At 28.4% G+C, this 22,284-nt stretch overlaps 2 protein-coding genes across 2 annotated transcripts; one reads left to right on the top strand and one right to left on the bottom strand.

The window, feature by feature from the left end:
* The first annotated feature begins 7,191 nt into the window (after positions 1-7,191).
* LOC113552253 (colorectal mutant cancer protein) lies at positions 7,192-12,302 on the top strand. Its single transcript, XM_026955033.1, has 13 exons — positions 7,192-7,512; positions 7,971-8,182; positions 8,240-8,388; positions 8,489-8,602; positions 8,682-8,820; positions 8,882-8,946; positions 9,758-9,886; positions 10,662-10,802; positions 10,872-11,059; positions 11,136-11,273; positions 11,356-11,832; positions 11,896-11,998; positions 12,064-12,302. Exons 1-13 carry the CDS (start codon positions 7,397-7,399, stop codon positions 12,148-12,150), a joined length of 2,058 nt encoding a protein of 685 aa, XP_026810834.1. The 5' UTR covers positions 7,192-7,396; the 3' UTR covers positions 12,151-12,302.
* A 488-nt stretch (positions 12,303-12,790) lies between these two features.
* Positions 12,791-16,763, bottom strand: LOC113553526 (pre-mRNA-splicing factor SPF27). Its single transcript, XM_026956895.1, has 5 exons — positions 16,689-16,763; positions 16,526-16,618; positions 16,159-16,331; positions 14,689-14,799; positions 12,791-13,363 (listed from the first exon to the last, which is right to left on the bottom strand). Exons 1-5 carry the CDS (start codon positions 16,761-16,763, stop codon positions 13,171-13,173), a joined length of 645 nt encoding a protein of 214 aa, XP_026812696.1. The 3' UTR covers positions 12,791-13,170.
* Between the last annotated feature and the right edge of the window lie 5,521 nt (positions 16,764-22,284).

Raw genomic sequence — 22,284 nt, forward strand, 5'->3', positions numbered from 1 at the left:
ACATAACGCCGACTGTAAATTTATGATTTTTATTCAAATAAAAAAAAATGCTTTTGTATTACTCATTTTCCTCAGCTTTTGATAACCTTAGAAACATGATTTGTACACTAAAATAAACTTGAGAAGTACTACTAGACGATTACGTGCTATACAGTAGCGTAACTATAAATTTGGGTCCCCGGGACAGTATCAAGTGTAGGCCCCCATATATTTAAATTATTCAAATTAGAAAACAAAACAACAGTCATTACTTATTATAAATATAGTTTATTCATGTTAAATGTACAAAGCTACAAAGAAGCTATTCAAAGTTTTTTTTCTAGCTTCCATCTCAAAAAATGTTTTTATCAGGTCTTTAGTGCCCACTTATCTGTTTTCTAATAATAGTTAATACTTAATAATAATAATTAAATAAATAGACACGGGGCCCCGGTTCAATTGTTAGTAAGTCGTTTGTAAAGGTTTGTAAAAACAAAATTTTCGTTTGTAAAGAAAACCGAAAAAAAGTTATGACCATTTCAGGTTGGTGAAAACTTTTTTCGGCTAAAACGTATTATTTAGAAGGTAATTATTTAGTTAATTTAATTAATTAATTAATTATTTATATAGGTAGAACAAATTATTTTTACCAATAAAAATATATACTTAAAATAGACAAATTGTTTTATTTTTTTTGGATGCACATTTTAAAGTTGGACGTGTACAAGTCCCCTTTTTAACCCCTTAGTTGCGTCAATGTCTATATATCGTCAACAGGTTATTAAAAAACAAAATTTAACATAAAAATTCATAAAATAAATACAATTTTTGAAATTTCATGTATAGGTTACTATTTTTTGTAAAAACTTAAGTTTAAAAAAAAATATATAAAACCATTATAGTTACTGTTAAATTAAAAAACTTAAAGAAACCTAACACAATTAATAAATATAATAAATTATTAGATTTATGAGTTAGGTATCTATATAATATTTTATAATATTGAATAAAATATATATAAAAAAAAATTCAACAGTATTTTATACACCATACCGGCGTTCCCGCGCGTTCTTTTAGGAAAATGTAGTAAGGGAGTTAGTAAAGGAGTTGAAAAATTTGGTTTTTCTAAATTGCACGGTTTTTACCCATTTCTTCAGCCCCCACCCTAAAATGGTCCTCACTTTTTTAGGTTTTATTTACAAACGAATATTTTGTTTTTACAAACCTTTAAAAACGACTTACAAACCTTAAGTTATATTTTGATAAACATTTTTGATATTGAGAGGTGGGGCTGGAGTAATGTCCGTGCCCATTATTGCTAAGCGTTCCACAAAAAAAAAAAAATTAAATAAATACAGTTATGTACGAAAAAGTAAAAAAAATTGTTTTCAATTTCTAATGGTTCTCATTTTATCAATCTGATACCAGTATATCATTGTTATAAAATATAAATTTATGTATAGAATAAAATTCTATTATTTAGAATAAAAAGATGTAGGAGGGGCCCTTTTTTAGTTTTGCACACAGGCCAATTCTTGGGATAAACCGCCACTCGGTGCCACTGAGTATTATTGTAGTCAATCTGCAGTGGCCGATATATTAATATGTTTGTGACTCGTCTTGATCATCGGTACAGCCCAAGGTACAGGCCATCGACATTCGACAGTTTTGTTTTCGGCGGTTGCGAATTTGCTACCTAGCGCGTGCGGACGTGGTTATTGTAAGCTGTGGTGTTCATAATGCACGAAAGAGACGAGTGAGCCGTCTCGTGCTGACTGTTAACTATATAAAATCACCAAGGATCTAATCCGATATTATTCCACACTACCGTTACACGAATATTGTCGTATTTGCATAAACGCGTGTGTATAAACGTGCGATTCATGTACGATATTCCTACTATACTCTGTAATATACACATATTATATTATTTGTTTTAATATAATAAATAATTATGTCTTTACTCTTTTGAATTTAGAGAATATTTCAAATTATGGTTACCTATGTGGGAAACCAGTTAAGAGGATGTCAGCGCACTGTTTGTTTTCTCTCTCTAGCCCACAGGCAACATAGACAAAACGCATTTACGCAGTCTGAGTAGAACTCACTCAATTTTGGTTTTAGAGTAAATATACCTATTATAAAATTTAATTTTGATAATATTTCTGAATTCAAGACGATGAGTTTTAAAAAAAAAAAATTTGAAAATTTAAAGGTTATAAAATATGTTGTAATTTATAGCTATTTTTTAACAATATAATTAACGTTGTATTGAGAATAATGGAAAAAACTCATCTTGTACTCAGAAATATTATCAAAATTTAATTTTATAATAGGTATATTTACTTTAGAACCAAAATTGAGCGAATTCTACTCACACTGCGTAAATGTGTTCTGTCTATGTGCGTGAGCTAGAAAGAGAAAACAAACAATGTGTGACATCCTCTTAAGTGTATCGTAACACATACACTAATACAGCAATATAGGCATCAGAATGTGAGTATAGAGTATAGAAAATAATTGAAAATTTGAAACTTCTTTTATTATTATAAATAATAATTATATTGGTGTGTGTACTGTGTAGTATGTAAGTCATGACTGTGACAATATTATGTGTCTGACGATAATAAGACTTAAAAAAACTATCTATCTATATAATTCAATAATTGTTGTATTACTATTTGATAATAATGAACTAGATACAAACAAAATCATTAATGACTAAAAAACAAGAAGAGTTAATTTGTATGTTTAATTTTATAAAAAAAATAATTTTAACTAATAATTATATTAACTATTATATGTGAAAAAACAATATTTTTTAAAGTTATAATAAGGTATAACTGTTTTTATTTTTTATTAGTAGGTAAGGGCCTCGGTCCGGAAATTTTCACATGGGCCCCTTATTATCAAGTTGCACCACTGGTCACTCATGAGCGTCATTATTTGCACCTATTATACCCAAAAGAAAGGGTGGAAGGCGATAGAGAACACCAATATTTTTTATTACAATACAAATGTATAACAAGTAATTATTGTATTGATGTTATAAATCTAAAATTGTATTACTTTTATTTTAAACTTAAATCTTTTATAGTTACATGTGAAATACAGATACTAAATATATATTTTAAACATTTAAATTATTATATTTATTACGTACAATTAATTTCTCAATTTTTTTTTTGCATTTATAGCTAATTTATTTTATTATATTTAAAATAATATGTTCTTAGCAAATTTATTACGGAGCCAAATAGCCTGATGCCCTGGTCCATGGCTGTTGGCCCGGGCCGTTATTCCGCCTATGATAATAATTGAATGTATTAATACTCACAAAATGTTCTTAGTCGGTTTCTTTTATTTTTCGTTTATCGTTAAGTGACATAACATTAAACATCGCCACAATAAGGTCAACGGGATCCACCTTATAATAAAATTACAAATTTCAATAGTTTAGAGTGTAATAATAATATATTTTTTTTCTTTTCTAATAGATAAAATTATTGTGTCTTAATGGAAAATGTATGTCACCAAACTCCTCCGAAACGACTTAACCGATTTTAATGACATTTTGTGTGTATATTCAGTAGGTCTGAGGGAGTAATGTAAACTATTTTTCATACCCCTAGGCAGTGTTTGATTTGGAAAAAAAACTAGGAGGGGGACCTCAGTGGATATTGGATTGAACGAGCATTCCACACAAAATTTAATGTCACATTCAAATTTAACACATAACCTACTCTCAATCTGTAGTATACAGTAGAGCGATACACATTTTTCCACCATTTTATAAATAGATAACGCTAATATAAACATTTTACATTTGGTGAAAATTTCAAGTATTTACAATGATTCATTTTTGAGTTATAACAAAATAAAAAAATCGATTTTATCAAAAACTGATGATGCGTAAAAATTATCGTTTTTCCATTACTTTTTTAAGGTTTTTCCAAACGCTTTTGAAAATTATTGGAAATAGTTTACTATTGACCCCGTGTAAATAGGTACAAACATTTTTACATTTTTAAAATAAATAAAAATTATACAAAAAATGTTTATTTTCGGACTTTTTGTCAGACTATTAGACTATAAAAACTGAATCCGGACTTGTTGTCCGCAGTTCCGAAATTATCATATTGATAATGATAATATTAAATATTATTACCGATGACTTCATTGTGATTTTTCACAGTGAGACGTGAATTCGATTTCAATGATTTCATAGATACTAGCTGATTCGTAGCCATTTCATAATTCCTCTTGTGTAGTGTTTAACGTCTGAACTCTGAATTACAAATTAACTACATTCGAGTTTCATCAGACGTTGTGCATTTTTGCCTTCCAAACGACGAGTACGTTTATCAGCCAGCTAGTATGTTCATCATTCTTATCAGCCAGCATTAGAAATTAACGCCCTTTTTTTTTTCTATAGACGACCAATACAACCTACTACCATAGGCTATAGTATAAGGTCTATGCCTACTACCAGTATGTTTTCTTTTTTTGCTAACCTCTTTGAAAAATTGGACTTAATGATATTTTTTAATCATTCAATTTTAAAACATTATGTAATTCATTTTTTTTATACTTAAATCAATAAATAATAAATATGATTTTTAAATTGAATATTAAAATAATACATTTTCTCCATGATCAACTTATAAACCACTTGCGCTAAGCATAGATATTATAAGATACTATATTATCTATGGCGCTAAGTACCTACCTAATGAAATTGTCAAATGTGATGGTGAGGGGGGTCCGACGGGTCTAGTTATTCTCCAGTCACTAATCATTGATCTGCAATTGGTAATTTAATACATTTTTAATTTTCAAACATTTCAGTACCTATACACATTATTAATGTACAATTCAATGTTTATTGAATTTGAATGTAATCGCATTTAATTGGTATATTGGCCGTAAAAGTATAGAAGTGCAATTGATACACTGACCTCAAACTAATATTTTGTGTTGGACGTAATTGTTCTATATCTGTTGCCTATATATGTACCATGTACCTAAGTATGTATTCAATATGTATTATGGCCTATCTCAGAGGGGTAATTACGGGGGGGGGATATGGGGGATAGATCCCCCATGAGCTGTATTTTTATATTGTCGTATACCTATAAATAATTCAAATACAAACTTATAAATTAAACTAAAATTAAATTAAAATACTTAGTTGTTAGTATGGACTATGGGTTAAAAATATTTTCTCGGTAAACGATAAGCATGATTTTAAAATAAATGATTTGTTTCATTTTAATTCTTGAGAACAAGTAAATCGAGCAAATCCAGACCCCAATTTAAGTGTTGAAAAATACTACAAAGTGTCAGTATCAATATACTTTACCTGGACTTTTTTATACAACTAGAAGAAAGATTTTCAACCCATTCTAAAATTTTTGAAGGTATGTTTAAGTTAAATTATTATAATATTTTTAATTTAAATTTGTAGTTTCTATATAAAATTAAAAACAAATCACTTAGATAACGTATTCAAATTCAAACTTTAATGGTTTATGTGTATATGTCATGTTTTATAAGATTTCAAAGTATATATTTCTATCCATTAATTTCTAATGAGGAGGTATCATTTAGAAAATGACTTGAATTTTATTCACCTTCTTTGAATGTGAACAATTCAATTTCAGAATTGAAATTGTGGAAGACAAAACTTGAGCGAATAAACAATATTTCGAAAACCGCAATTGAAGCATTACATGTGTGTAATCCCGATATTTGTCCAAATGTGCAATTTATTTTAAAAATACTATGCACACTTGCCGTTTTTACAAGTACGTCTGAAAGAACGTTTTCTAGTCTTAAAAGAATTAAAACATTTACCAATGGGTTTAACCATGGGCACAATAACTAGAGTAAAATGTATGAGAGTGCTAAAACCTATAGTACAACATAAGAGCTCCCCCATTATTTATGATAAGCAAAATTATTATATACACAAAAATGTATAATATAATTTAGTATATAATATCATAATACTCATATATTGTTATAATAAATTTATTTTTCTGTTATTAGTTAATGCAAACATGTTTAAAATGTTTTCAGTATTTATGTTATTGGTAATTTCTTTTTCAATATAATAAATTGAAGCTAGATTTTTAAAAAAAAATTTTGTTGCATACTTGTTCGAAGCCAATTCTTCACTCTTTGCATTACAGAAAAAGATCTTTCACTAGTAATCGTTAACTGCAAGGATCTAACGGTTATGAATTTATGATAATTTTAAAATGTACAGTTTCAAAAAGATCATAACTTACTTAAAAATAATAATAACATTAAAAAGCTACGTGGGGCCCTGGATAATAATCTTTCCTTTAAATTTTATAATAGGTCACTTTAATATCAAAACTAACAGTACATTAGACATCAGTACAACCACTACAATACTGAAACTGGTGAACAAAAATTTGCTATGTTGTACGTGTGTAAGACGGAGGCAACACAGCGGGTACTACGTCTTCTTAAAAATAAAATCTACTGATTCTACGTATTTGTGTACTTATAATAATAAACGTAATTGAAGTTTCCATTTATACTATTTTGATAAATTATTAATTTTACTGATCAATACTTGTAAATTATTAATTAGCAAATCAGATATTTTACAAATATTGTGAAAAACCAGTATAGAAAATTTGGGAGTGCTAATTTTGATATTGGGAGTACTCCTAAACTCCCCCCTAGTGGCGCCCATGGATTTTACAGAGGGTGAACTGCCCTAAGTGTCGTTTTTTGGACTCCTTACCTTTGACCCTATATATATAAGTAGGTACAGTACCTTTGTTATAAAAAATTGTTTATTTAATCTCTTAAGGTTTTTGACCTCCCCCTTCTTGAAAAATGGCGATTGAGTCACAATCTCAGTGACCAGGAGTTTTGGTGAGTGAGTTAGGAAAACCAGACCATAAAATTACTGGTACGTGTTCTATTTACGTAATAACACTTAAAATTATAATTTCAATTCTTAAATTTAATCAAAATTTTTAGCGGGCGTACGGGTGGGCCAGATGTTTCTAAGGCGGGCCATGGCTCGCCCTGGCCCGTCTTTGGCGCCGCCACTAAATTGTATGTATACATGATACGTCGATACGCCATCATTAAAATGCTTCGATTTGAATGATGTTTATATTTGACGCTTTCTTATCACACTATACCTGTTATCAGTTATGTTCCATAATCCGTATTTGTTGTTATAATCTTGTTATTTACTCAAGTAAATTATAATTTACAAGTTATTGATACTCAGATTTCGATGATCGCATGTTAAAAAATGGACTAAAAACTGAATGTTATGTTCTTTGGAATAGATTGATTCTACAAAAAGACTTAGAGTCTCGCGCCGGTGTTGAATTTAAAAATGTTGACTACGAAATGAATCGTTATGGACGAACAACAATCTGTGTCCGAAAGCGTAGAGACGAGTTCAATATGTGAAGAAGAGCGGGCGAGGAAGCTGTTCCAAGCCTGTGATGGCGATGGCGATGGTTACATCGATAGGTGAAAATAATATAACAATATTATTATGGTTGTGAATTTTATTGTACTTATTTTTTATTTCATCTCAATGGTCGATCATACTTTCTATTACAATCCAAGGGTGGATCACAGGAATAATAAAAAAAATTAATAGAATGCCTCAACGTAATCAAAGTTTGATTATCAAACTGCTTAATATTCTGGTTATATGTATTAGTTTAATTAATCCTTAGTGTCAATGCGATTTCCTCATGATCATTTAGCCATGTTAGTATTGCAGAACATGTAAGACATCATATAGTAATCATTAAAGCTTTAACATTATAAGTTCTTTCTAAACTCTTTCTTGTAACTTTTAAATGACTATTATAAATTATGTTGAACTGAGCATATATTTTATTTTTATACTCTTCCTTTTTCTTTTCCTCTTAAAAAATTAATTTATTATTTTAATTTTAATTTGTGTTCTATATTTGTAGTCGAGATCTGTTGACTATTTGTCGTCAGTTAAATTTAGAGGATAGTGTCGATGACTTGATGAAAGAATTGGGTGCTGATAAATCTGGTCGTATATCGTTTGATGAGTTTGTTAGACGTCGTTTGGAATTACGAACAGAAATCAATGCACTTCGTGTCCATATCTATGACCCATTACCTGAATACTTGCCTACCAGTAGTGATAATAGTTTGGGTAAGATTTGTAAACATTTTATTTGAACCTATTTATTTTCAATTAAACTAACGTTAGGAGCATTATCTGGTGGCAAACATGAAAGCTGGGAATTTGATAGTGGTGCCAGAGATCTAAGTCCTGAACCAAATTCTGTTCGTATGCAAAATCTACTACAAACGGGAGGATCAGCTAACTCTGGAAATTTACTACATCTTGCTAATAAAGTAAGAAACACAAATAATATCTGAATTTGGTATATTTTTGAATTGTATTAGTCATAAGTATATTAAAACTAATTTATTTTACTAAAACTAAATATTTTAGTTGCATTTGGCTGCATTGAAGTCATTGAAAACTGAAATATCAGATTTAACTAAACAATTGCAATTGGCCAATGAAAAAAATGATATTCTTGAAACATCTATAAATCAAATCAAAGTAGAACTTATTAATAAAATATAAAAATATTTTATTATTAAATATTATTATATTTAATGATTATTCAATTGCTGTACAGGTTACAACAGAAATTGATATAAAACAGAAATACGAAGAAAGAATAACTGAATTGCATTCAGTTATTGCTGAATTAGCCCGTAAGTTACAAGTTCAAAGATCTCAGATTATTACTGAGGAAATAGAAGAAAGCCAATCAGGTAATAGTGCGTTTAAAATTAAAATTTTTGTAATTTATTTTTAAACGTGTTTATATTTTAGAAATTGATGCTCAAAGTATCGAAACATCCTCATTTATTCAAGAATCTATTGTTTTATCTAAAGAAGTATGTACAAGGATATTTTGCTTTTAAAATTAGTAAATATTAAAAAAAAAAATATATATATATTATAAGATTTTTTTTAGGATTAATCATAATAAAATAAATAATATATTACAATAAATATTATGAATCATCAATCATTTAACTTATATAAAATCAAAATTAAGTTATTTTATTTTTTTATTAAGATAAACAATTTGAAAATGTTTCACTTATGAACTTTTTATTTAATGGTTCTACTTGTATTTTTGTATGCAGCCAACTTGCAATATAACAAAGCTCAGCATAATTTATTTTACATAATCTCATTCTCTTGAAAATATTATGATATATTGATGTAATAAAAATGAACACTCAATAAACCAAACTTTTTCTCATTCCCTTCAAATTTGTTATACGTGAAGTACTCAAATTGACTGTCCTTGACAAAAATATTGGAGAGATCTTTGAGATATATTTTTAAAAACTGATTTAGTACATCATAGATATTTTTAAATTAATTATATCTTAAACACTTATAAGAATGCTATACTCCTATACCACCGTATCTTGTTTCTGTTATTAGGAATTTTATGTTCATTAGAACCAATTTTGGTTAGTAGCTTTAATATTATTATAGTAAATTAATCTATTATATTAAACTACATAAAAACATTAACTTTGATGTAAATAATTTCTTTTACAATGTAAAATGTACTATCAATTTCAATTTTTAAAAGTATGTAAAATATTACAATTTAAAAATATTTGTCTTAAAAAAACAAAACAATGTTCTTAATTTACATTTTTATATTATTTAATTTTTCTTTTTTAGGGTGACTGTGTAGCTTGTTCTGATGACCATAATATACATACTAAATTGGCTTTAAAAGAAGAAGAATTAGAGAAAACAAGACACAATTTGAAAGAAGTAACTGATGAAAAAGAAGAATTAATATTAAAGGTAAAATTTGGTATTTATGAAAATTTTAAATTATCCAATTCAAATTCAGTAGAATACTGATGTGAAAAATGTATTGAATGTATAGAAATAATCACATTAATTGATTATTAACTATGAAGTGTTTTTTAAATTTTAAATCAGTTATAAAAATACAAAAAACAACATTTGTGTGTTTGAGTGTTTCAAAATAGTAAAATTTCCTCATTATTTTTATATATTTTTTAAATAATTTCAAGAAACATTATTCCTAAGTTCTCGGGTTGACAGGTTCTCTATCATATTGTAATAACTTATGATAGTGTTTAAAACACAATTTTATATTATATTTCAATGGTTTAATAATACAAATTGAAAGTTATTATGTCCCATGGCTATCCTTTAAAATATAAATTTAGCGAAACATAAGAAGTTACTACCCACCCCAACTATTCATCCATATAACACCCCATCTACTGAATAGTTTTTTGATTTATTCAATATGTTAAAAAATAAAATAGTTACTATTATACTATTAAAATATTCCAAAGTATTATTCTGTATTATTCGTATACGAAAAATTACATAGATAACCCACCTCATCCACCTATAATTAAAGGTGTAGCAAGCACTACACCCCTACTCTAGGATTGCCGCCACGAATAATGTTTATTCTATAATAATATTGTTTTGATATCATATAATTTTACATTTATTAAATATAAATAAATCATTTATTTGATTTTTAACTATTTGAATTTAAGCAAGATCAGTAAATTCTTAATAATTAAAATTATAGTCACAGGATACAGAAAGCAGTTTTTCATCTGGTCCAATGTCTCCATCTCGTTTATTAATAGAGACATCTAAATTAGCTGAAAAAGTAAAACTGCAAAAGCTTATTGAAGACAGTGCAGAAGTCAACCTTGAAGGCACTAGCGTATGACTATTATTGTTTTATCTTTAGATCATTTATTTTAACTATTTTATCAACAATTTTAAATTTTAGATCTGTCAAAAGGCTATAGCTGAACGTCTTGCATCGGCTGCGATTTCTGATTGTAATTTATTAGAATCTGAAGACAAAGAAGTTTTAATGCGCCAAGTTGAACAATTGCAAACACGTTTAGACCACGTACGCTCACAAATGGCAGTTCTTGAGCTTATGTTTGAACAATCAGCTGCTCAAACTGATAAGTAAGATTTTTTTACTTTAAATTATAATGTTTTATACTAGTGTTTTCATGTATGTATATATTTCTATATATTTAAGGTTATATTTAATATTGGGAAAATATGAATCAAATATGATTGCACTAAAATTAGAAGTAGAAACAAGTGAAGAAATAATGAACTGTTATTCATCTTTATTGTCCATCTACGATGGTTCAGCGAATGAAGAAGAGAAAATGTGATTGATTACTGTTTTTAATTTTTTTTATATATTTTATAAAATTATTAATTGGCATTAATAATATATTTTAATTGAACAGGATGAAAGATGAAATCATAGAGTTGTTGCATAATTTAGATGAAGAAAAGAAAAAAATTGGATCAACGGTAGTTGCTTTAGAATCGTATCATTGTGAAGAAGAAACAATCAAACCAAGAAGTCGTAATCAAGTAACTCGCATTGATTTAGAAATGGCAGTTCTTGTACAAGAACTAATGGGGATACGAGAAGAAAAGAGTGAACTTCAAGAACGTTATGTAGCATTGCAAAAACATAACTGTGAATTAGAAAAACGTTTGGCTGAATGCGAAGAACGGTCTAAAATAGATTTAGATACAATTCAAGCATTAGAGCAGCAATTATCATCTGAAGATTTTGATAGTAATGCTAGTATAAATGTTAAACTACAGAAACAGCTAAAAGATGTTACAACAGCATATCAACTTGCAATGAGAAATTCTGACACTAGACATAAGCAAAATATAACATTGATTGAAAAACTCCGCAATGAGAATACGTGAGATTATACAGTTTTTATTATTATTAACTATAATATTATTTATTTATTTTTAAACCATAGAACACTTGAACGGAGTTTGGAAAGGGCTAAACGCAAATCTCAGTCACGTTTAAAGAAATTGGAATCTGAAATTGAAATTATGGTCAGCACACACACTCTTCAGGTAACATTCTCTTGTTATGTTTAAAAAATCTATGTACTTGATATTATAATTATATTGGTGTTTAGGTGAACATTTTAAAAGAAAGAATTGCTGTACTGGAATCAACTATTATGAATAATGAGATCAGTAAAAAAAACGAAACTACTTTATGAACTTTAACAAACATAGTTAATTAGTTATAAATCATAAAATTTGTGCGATATTTTTTTTTTATATATCCTTAGCTTGAAATGAATAAGCATTGCTAGGCTTTACTTCAGTTCCTTTGAATATATACGACTTAAGTACAATATAGTAAGTAATATTAAGCCGTAAAATACTTAAATTATATGACTATATATTATGAATAATCCTAGACATTAAGTTACATTATTTATGTAGCTGTTACATACTAAATTTTAATGTACTTATTGTATTTTTATAACATATTATTAAAAAAACAAATAATATAATAATATATATTAATTGTAGTATGAAACGTCGACAAACGAAAGATTGAAAAGTATGAAATATTGACAGCGACTATCATAATTTATATAAATCAAACTAGTTAATTATTATTTTGTTAATACAAAAAAAATGTAATTTAAAGTATTGTTAAATGAAAATTATTATTTTTGAATTTTGTTTTCTGTTTTTAAAACATATACATTTTTAATTAAATAATTTCATAATGTATAATAATAAAAATATTATCGATTGTATCATGGTTTACAAAGAAAAAATGATGTATGTTTTTATAACATTTTTAATTTTAATTATTTTAATAGATGATTATTTTTACTACAAATAATTAGTTTAAATACATTTTAATTTATCAATATTTATTTTAGTTTGTCAATATTTCATTATTTTCAATGTTTTCATAATTGGCATTTTTATTGTCTGCTTTTTGACTGGCTTCCATACATACCTAGTGCAATTTATCATGATAGTATGACTATCAAACATATTTGATACTCAAATTTTTTTATGTGTTTTTTCAATATAGTTAATAAGTTTGATGTAGGCTAAATGCTTTATTTTATAATACACATTTTTTATACTTTTTTTACGTGAAATATAAAATTGTGAAAAAATAATACATGAGAATGTTGTTTTTACTTATTCTTATACCTTAAATGTTTTTAAATACTTTATACATAATTACGAAAAAAGTTAAGATGAAATTTTTAATCTGTATCCATTTTTTCTGTTTTGGCTAATTCATATGCTCTTATTTGTTTTTCCAAATGAGCACATGCTAATTCGATTTCATAATTCTTGCTCACCAATCCCACCCAATTAGCTTCTAAATCTCTTAATTTTTCGCCAACTTGCATCTGTACATTCTTTCGTTGGAAATTTACTTCTTGAATTTGTTTTCTATAAATATTAACTCATTAATAAGGTAAGAAGCATACAGGGTGATTCTTTTATTATGAAATACTCATTATTTCAAAAATTATTCATGTTTTTGAAAAAATTTTTACATAGTTTTAAGTTTTTACTATTTTGAACAACAACATAGTTTTAATTTCATATTCCAAAGCAGAATATTTTGTTGAGTATTTTGATACATAAATATCGAATTAAGGGTGAATAGTTTATGAGTTATACATAATTAAAATTAAGACAAGTGGAGTAGGGGACAAACATTTTGTGGGGTTACTCCGTACCACTCCACTCCCCACATCAAAACTTTAAATACTTATAATTAGGGCTCAGATTTTTATGTATTTATGAACCTAAATATGTATTTACATCAACAAAATATGTAAATAAAGATGTAAGAAAATCATGATTTATTTATTAATATTTAATTATATAATATATCCATATGAGTTTCTAATGAAACAAATTAAATTTTAAATAATAAAATTATTTAAAAAAAGATGTTACAAATTATAAAATAGAAATAAAAAAAAATAAAAATTTTATTATGTTATTATGATAACAGCCATTTTGAAGTTTTGAAATTCAAAAGATCTTTGATTTGGTCGTAAAATTGCCTTTTATACTGACTAAATAATCTTTTGGCTTCCACTGATGTTATTGGACTGTATTGCATTTTGACTATGTTTGAAGGAGTTAGTTATATCTACCGTAGATTAAGTTCAATAATTGGTATTATTTTGTTACTATGTTGTACTTTTAGAAATTTGGGAAATCGTTTGTATTGAAAAATACAATCGTACATAATTAATAATTATTAAAAAAATCGTAAATGAACAAATTGTCAAAATATGTAGGAAAAAATGGAATTATTGAAAAATATATAAAAACATGTACTTATGGCAAAATATGTAAAAATATGTAAAATAAAATAGTTAATTTCATTGGAAATTCCTTGAAACGAATTTATCACTCACTTAAATTAATTTATCAAGTCACAATAAAAATATGTATTTACATATAAATCCGAGTCCTACTTATAACTCATAAACTATTCGCCCTAAATTCGATTTTTATGTATCAAAATATTCAGAAAATTATTCTGCTTTGGAATATGAAATTAAAACTGTATGTTGTTGTTCATAAAAGTAAAAAATATTTAAAAATATAATTTTTTAATAAAATGTTGTTCTTTCTACAACTTGAAACTATGTAAAAAAAATGTTTTCAAAAACATGAATACTTTTTAAAATAATTAATGTACAATGATAAAAGAATCACCCTGTATAACTACAGATTTTAATATGTATATTTACTTCAATTTAGTCACTTGTGTCTGTGCAGCAGCAACACATTTCACTAGGATTTCCAAATAAGATTTCCAGGCTTCTGTTCCATAATCCATCATCAGTTCTAAGTTTGTAATTCTGTAAGACAAAAGTATTTTTAATATAATCTATTAAAATGTAGCTTTAAGAGGAAAAGGTCATAGACAGATCTAAAATGTATAGTATAACGGGTGTATATCGATTCCGCTGGCTAATGTTTATAATATCTACATATCGACTTCACCGAACACTGTTTACCCCCTCCCCCTCCTTGTATATGTATTTTAAAATATATTAATACAATGTAAAAAATTTTAATAATTGTATGATTCAAAACTAAAATGTATATTCTAATTAATACTTGTATGTGAATATATTCACATAATGTACTTCACATTTATACTATTAATCTAAATAGTATAAAATGATTTAACTTCACTAATAAATATTTTAATAACAAAAAGTTTTCTAAAAATTAGATATACAAATTGATTGTAAAAAAATTAAATTATATTTTATTTTCACTATTAATTATTAAAAAATAAAAATAAAACATTCAATATATTTTATTGCTATTCTTTTATTACACTAAGTTCACTTATTTAAAAAATATATCCAAATATTACCAAAAGTAGTTATATTTATATTATATGACGTACCTATATTAGATTATACATTTTATAATATATTCACATACCACATATTAATTAGAATATACATTTTAGTTTTGATTTTGAATTATACGATTATTATCATTTTATACATTTTAAAATACATATATAAGGGGGGGGGATAAACAGTGTCTGATGGAATTGATGTATAAATATTATATAAAATCAATATAAACCTTTTCCTAAGCAGGTAGCTTTGACGGAACCAATAATTCCCCAGTATAGCAAGTAATAAGTAATAAACATAATGAATAATGATTAATATAATAAGAATATCTACAATAATCTTCATTGATGTCAAGTGTCAAGCAGGCCTATGATAATACTATTCAGAAAAAATTATGGAAAGTCTTGACAAATTTAAGAATTTAAATTAACTTGATGAAAATATTCATTAATAAGACAAAATATGTGCTTTAGATAGATATTAGATTCTTTGATGTCGATAAGTAATGTTTGTCATCTATGATTGTTAATATAACATTATGAAGTTTAATAAGAATTGCATGACAACAAAGAAAGAAATTAAATGAAAACCATACTCTCCAAAGTTAAAACCAATGCATGCGATATAAAGTAGGATTTTTAACAGTAAGAGTGGCTTATTTAACATATACAACCATATGGGGTTTGTTGATAAACCAAGAAAATATCAAATGTTAGCCATTTAAACATAAAAAATAAATAATAATTATAAGTAAAGGAAATTAAAAAAATATTGTTAAATATCATTGTTATACAGAATCACCCTATAAGTTTATGACATAAAAATAATAATATGATATACCTTGTAGCTTGATGTTCAAGTTGAGCCATTGAGTTTTCTAAACATTCATTCCAAGCAGACATATCCGTGAGTTTTCCAGCTGGCGGTGGAGGTAGCTCATAACGTTTCATACTCATTGTTTCCATAGGCAAACGCTGCTGAAGTCTGTCAAACTCTGTGCGCATCATTTCTGTCTATTGAATATTTATTATTATAATGTTTCATAATTTTAAAGGTAAACATGATATTTTAATAATCACATTGGTAAGTATATCAAATTAGGTAATCTTCAAAAATGTTTACTCTACGAGGGTGATAATAGTGTTTTAATTAATTTTAATAACTGTATAGGAACAGATACTTGATCTTAAAACAAAAAAATAATTACTTCAAATGCTGATACATTGAGTGGCGGTAAATGTTCGAGATAATTTTTCGACGGTCTGTAACGACGTTTTTCGTCTTCCACCATGCTGATCGCCTGTTAGTCAATTCAAATGGATAATTAGTGTTTATTACAAACATATTACGGATGTATCAAAACTACTTACAGCTTCACGGATGCCTGGTTCATCATACCCTTGATCAATATAAGGAAGAGCATCAACAATAACTTCACCAGCCATTCTTGAAGCCCTTGTATTACTTTACTTTTATCCAAAAGACAATAATCTAGAAATTCACGAATTAAGGCCTAAAGTTAAATAATAAAACTTATAGACTAGTAATTCTAGTGACTACCATGAGATTTCGATAATGTATTGATGTTAGATTTAAAAATTCAAATTGATAGCAATTACAAAAACAATGATGATAAGCTACACCTGGAGCACGCCGTCTTTCTATATTCTGCCGTTAGAGTCGTAATGTTACAGGCCGCTTAGATAATATTATTATCATGATTACTGATTGATGATTATAATTTATAGTATTAGATATTATCTACTTTAGTGTGACTCACAAAGAAACGCCGTGATCTTATTTGGCTATGTAGCTCACGATTTCAGGTATACCTTAAAATTGCTAAAATCGAGATGTAGCCCCAAGGTGTTTAGACATTATAGCCTATAGCCTATAGGTATTTATGTATTATCTATAAACCTTGATGTAGCCGATGTACTATGTTTACACAATAGTCACAACTCACAGTACCGTTTTTTTTGCTAATATTGTTTGGTTTTACGACAAATTTCGAATTTCAAATAATATTATTATGATATTCATCAAATTTTAACAAAATTTATCAATCCTACGAACATATTTTATAAATTCATTGTGATCAAAAATGTAAAAAGTTTTCAATCTTTAGCTATGGCTTAGAATTTTAATAGAAAATGTCTCAAAAGTTGTTCTTATAAGTTAAAAGGTCGTTCTGGAAGGTAACGAAATCCGACCGTAAAAACATGCTTTCGTATTAATTATACCTAAATACTATAGTAATTATTGCACAAAGAAGCACTAGGAGTCCTATTTTGAACGCCATGCGAACGGTTTCCCAACTTCGTGTACAGAAAATTTAAATTGTCCGTATGCAATTTTTAACGTAGGTCAGTGGCGTAGTACCGCGGGGGCAACAGAGGCAGTTGCCTCGGTGCACAAAATAACAAATAAAATAATATTCGTTTTGTGTAGGTAATTGAAATTTATTTTTATTTGATTTGAAACAAAATATTTAATGTGATATAAATGTGATTGGGTTAATGTCATAAAAAAAAAAAACATAAATTTGGTCACGGCAAAGTTTTAATGACAAAGATCGAAGAATGGAATTTATATTAGGTAGGGGCGTAGGGCGAACAAAATATTTTGCCTCGGGGCGCTGACGAGGGTAGATACGCTACTGGCGTAAGTACCTATAAAAAAATTGCTTTCATAGATTATTGCATAGCAGTAAAATCAGTATTTTTTACATAATTTTTCAAACGCAAGATGTGCGGGAACATCCATAGCGAAGAGCTTATGGTAGGATTGGGGAAGAAGATTCATTTGAATATTGAATGTAGTGAGCCAACAAAAATTAATATTATACATATGAGCTATAAGTAATTTATTAATTATATAATCTAAAAACTGTATAAAAAATAGCATTGGCTATAAATTTAATACTATTACAATTTAAAAATAAAACTTGTACTAAAGAATTATGGATATTTTGTAAAAAAAAAATCAGAACATCACACGATAGTCCCCCTCCCCCGGGGGGGGACGTGGCTGTGCAATCATATACCTATAAGCTATATGATATTTAGATTTTATAATTTACTTTACGGGATTTATCATAATTTATTATGGTGGTATTATTATTATTATCGGGAAGGTGTTTGGTGTTTGTACTAAGGAGTAAGGACTAATAAATATTGTTTAAAGAGAAATTAAATATAAAAAATATCACCTAAAAGACGTATAAAACGAGTTCAGAATAATACAAATCGCTCGCGGATATAGACTACGCGTTGGACACGCTCTGCATGGCGGCCGGCCGAACGACACTCGCCTTTTACAATCGCGCGGCCCGGCGGCGACGGCGACACGGTGACTATATATATATATATATATATATATATATATATAATAGTGGTACCCGGAGTGGACAACGACGCTGGTGCCGCCTTAACGACACCAATTAATAGCGGTCATGGGGGAATCGTTACCAATTTATGAGAGCTCGACAATTAATCGTTACCTACGCAACGACGCGGCCGACTGCTTGATGGACACGAAACGTCATATAGATAACCGCGTATAGTTAGAGCGAGACTGCGTTCAGCAGCACTGCACGTACAAATAGAGTAACGACGACGAGCGGTAGAGAAGTTGACGGGCGGCGATGGGACAACCGGCGAAGAAGCCGGACAACAACGATACAAATATTGTAAAAACGTACTGAAACGCTTAACGCCGAGCGGGTTGCCATCATATTATGGAGTGGTGGCACACTCGGACGCGCGTCAATATAAAAACGGCCCGGTGTACGACGTTTACGCACGTCGCAACGCGGGCGGGGGCTGACGAACGGCCGTACGCGTTCGGGGGGCGCGCATAAAAATACTACGGCGACCGATAAAGCAGCCGATCCAAATCGCAAATGGTATTTTGCGGTCGTAGAAAAATTATACAATGTCTGTGTCGGAGACGTCTCGACGAGCTGCTGATATATTCCCGACTGTGGTGTGGATGTGGTGACGATGATACATTATTATAATATTTATTAATCATATATAAAAATATTGTAGTGACTATAATAATAGTAGTACATCACTGACATCGTGTCACGGAGACTAAACGGAACACATCAGGGACGTACACAGGGGGGTGTTTTGGGTGTTCAAACACTCCCAGCAATACTTGGGTTTTTGCATGGTTATTTACTTATTCAATTTTAATGTTGATTTTGTTATATCAATATTTGTATTTAAAAAAAGTATTTTAAGTATACCTAATTTTCATACATTTTCTTTGTATATACATTTAAAAAAGTTCTACTTTTCAATAACTGATTTTCAAAAACACCCCCAAAACTGTTTTTCTGCGACGTCCGTGGAGCACATTGATTTGCATCGGTATATATATCGGCATCGAGCGCTCGGAATGTGGTATATATACATTATGATTATATACATTTACAATTTATCAATCAGGCGCTTGCCTCACCGGCCGATAATTTAATTGGGATTGCTGTTGTGACCATCACCGCCACACTGACCTGCAAAAAATTTCATGTGCCACTATTGCCGTTTTTTCAACTGCACGCGTATTATCACTTTTCGCCGTTTTTCATCTAAAAAAACAAATATACGTATTTTTAAGAGGGAAGGGTACTGGCGATGCCCCTAATAACGTTGTGGCGTGCAAAAGGGACCGTCGGCCTTATACTTTTTACACCATTAAAATCACGTAAATCCAAATATTTAATACTTATAAGGCCACTAAAAACCACTTTTTTGAAAAAAACTCGTATGCGGGTTTTCGCGGTGAAGGATTTATTTTTGAACTCTCAAACTTTGTACGCATTGTTAGTTGAGTTGCCGAAACAGTTTACGCGCAAAAAACACAAAATAATCGATATTTTTTTTTATTTTATTGACCTTTATCGCTTTTTGACGATTTTTCCGTAAAAAAATTATTTCACGTCGTGTTTAGTAAATAGATCGTACGGAAATTTCAAAATGTATATTGAAAGAAATGTCGTTTTGAAGATAGAATAAAATTTTGATTAGATATTATAATATATAATACCTATTATCATTAAAAATGTGTTGCACAGCGCATAAATGTAGTTATATTGTCTGTACAATGCGCCGTACAAGCCGAGTGATGCGATACACATAATGTATTATTATTATATTTATATTTATTTGATTATTTTAGTTTTAAATACAAGTGTTATTAACTATAATAGATATTCACTATACAATATCAGGTAATTATTAATCATTCATTACCATGGACACCTGTTGACAGTTAAAAAAAAAACTAATCTTATGACTTTTTAAAAGCGTAGAGAATTTGTTAGACTTGAGTGGCATGTTGGCAATATAGCGGAAGAAGACTTGTTGGCGCCCCTGGGAACCTTGGAAAATACGCTTTTTAACAATTAAAAAAAAATTGACAAATTAACGCAACGTACGCGTTAATAACAATAATTAATGAAACACGCCGATGAAACAGTTTCATAATTCCATTATTAAAATCACACATTGTGCACTAATGTGTATATTTATTTAATACAACTACGGATAGAGGATCAACTGTAATTGGGACAAATTATAATTCTAGATTTTTTTATTGAGAGAACGAAAATTGTATTATTAGTTAATTGAGTCATGTATAATTTTAGAATAAGAAAAGTGTTGAATTTAAATAATAATAACCAGAAGAACGATATTATCTTTTATGTAACGTAAATACGTAATACATATTTTTTCCTATAAATAATATTTTACAAATAAAACTTGCGATTTATGCATTTAAATATATTAATTATATGCTAACTTATAATCGAACATTTTTGGTTATTAATGATTTAAAATAGCTGCTATTATTATAATATCAAAACGTATAAATGTATACTTCATAATTTCTATATTCTAATTCCGTCACATTATTAATTCAGGGAGTAAAAACGGGTAATCCGTAAAAAATAGGACGATACCCGTTTCCACCTTTCCCTTTTTCACCATTATCTGTTTCCATCAAATAAGATAATTTACCACGTTTTCACCAAAACAATAGTATACTACGCTTATATTAAAAACTATAACATATTTTATTTTAACATACACAGTTGTAATGCACAATTTAAATTGTGTAACTTTTTCACTTGTTCATAAAATATTGTCCTGTTATATATTATCTTCGTTAATCAATATAAAAGGTAATAAGTACGGCAACGGTTTAACATAGGTACAATCAAATACGATAAACGTACAATATACAATATAGGTGCATTGATTATATATGTGTTGTATAATACATTTTATATCAATCCGAAAAACACACGAAAAGTATATTCTACAATTAAAAAAAATATATCATCCAATTATACATGTACATTATATGAGTACTATATGCATAATACCTAAAGCATCTATACCATAATACATCATTTTTTTAACTCAGCATTAGTATGTTAAATAAACTTATTACTGTTTTTAAAGATTTTATTATAAGCGTAGTATACAAATTGTTTTGGTAAAAACGTCGTTAAGTTAGGTGGATCTTATTAGGTGGAAAAGGGAAAGGTCCACTTTTGGTGGAAACGTGTTACGTCCGTAAAAAATATTACCTTATTTCATACCTGAAACCCAATTACACAGCGACAGCGCCTTACCCACACTACTCGCAAATTTTACCCAGTTTCTGATGAGAAACAATTTTACCCGATTTCGGACGCAATACCCATAACCCGAAAACAATGACATCCATTTTGGTATCCCGAACTCGTAACCTGCAACCAATTGCTCCCGGTTTTGAATGCAAAACACATAAGCGACTATATTTCTACCCGAGTTTGAACGTAAAATATATAATTTGTAAACGATTTGTTCCACTTTTGGACCTCAAACCCCTAGTTCACAAACCATTCTACCCGATTACAGACATAAGTCTCACAAACAAATGCACCCACTTCAGACGCGAAACCCCCAA

The sequence above is a fragment of the Rhopalosiphum maidis genome, chromosome 2 (assembly GCF_003676215.2).
Source record: "Rhopalosiphum maidis isolate BTI-1 chromosome 2, ASM367621v3, whole genome shotgun sequence".
Classification (NCBI taxonomy): domain Eukaryota; kingdom Metazoa; phylum Arthropoda; class Insecta; order Hemiptera; family Aphididae; genus Rhopalosiphum; species Rhopalosiphum maidis.

Excerpts from the sequence above, each read along its gene's own strand:
- LOC113553526 (XM_026956895.1), bottom strand. The coding sequence starts at position 16,763 with ATGGCTGGTGAAGTTATTGTTGATGCTCTTCCTTATATTGATCAAGGG. Across the intron at positions 14,800-16,158 it reads CTTGAACATCAAGCTACAAG|AATTACAAACTTAGAACTGA; the intron begins GTATATCATATT and ends TTTGTCTTACAG. Across the intron at positions 13,364-14,688 it reads ACACAAGTGACTAAATTGAA|AAAACAAATTCAAGAAGTAA; the intron begins GTAAATATACAT and ends TAATATTTATAG.
- LOC113552253 (XM_026955033.1), top strand. The coding sequence starts at position 7,397 with ATGGACGAACAACAATCTGTGTCCGAAAGCGTAGAGACGAGTTCAATA. Across the intron at positions 11,060-11,135 it reads TCAGCTGCTCAAACTGATAA|GTTATATTTAATATTGGGAA; the intron begins GTAAGATTTTTT and ends TATATATTTAAG. Across the intron at positions 11,833-11,895 it reads AAACTCCGCAATGAGAATAC|AACACTTGAACGGAGTTTGG; the intron begins GTGAGATTATAC and ends TTTAAACCATAG.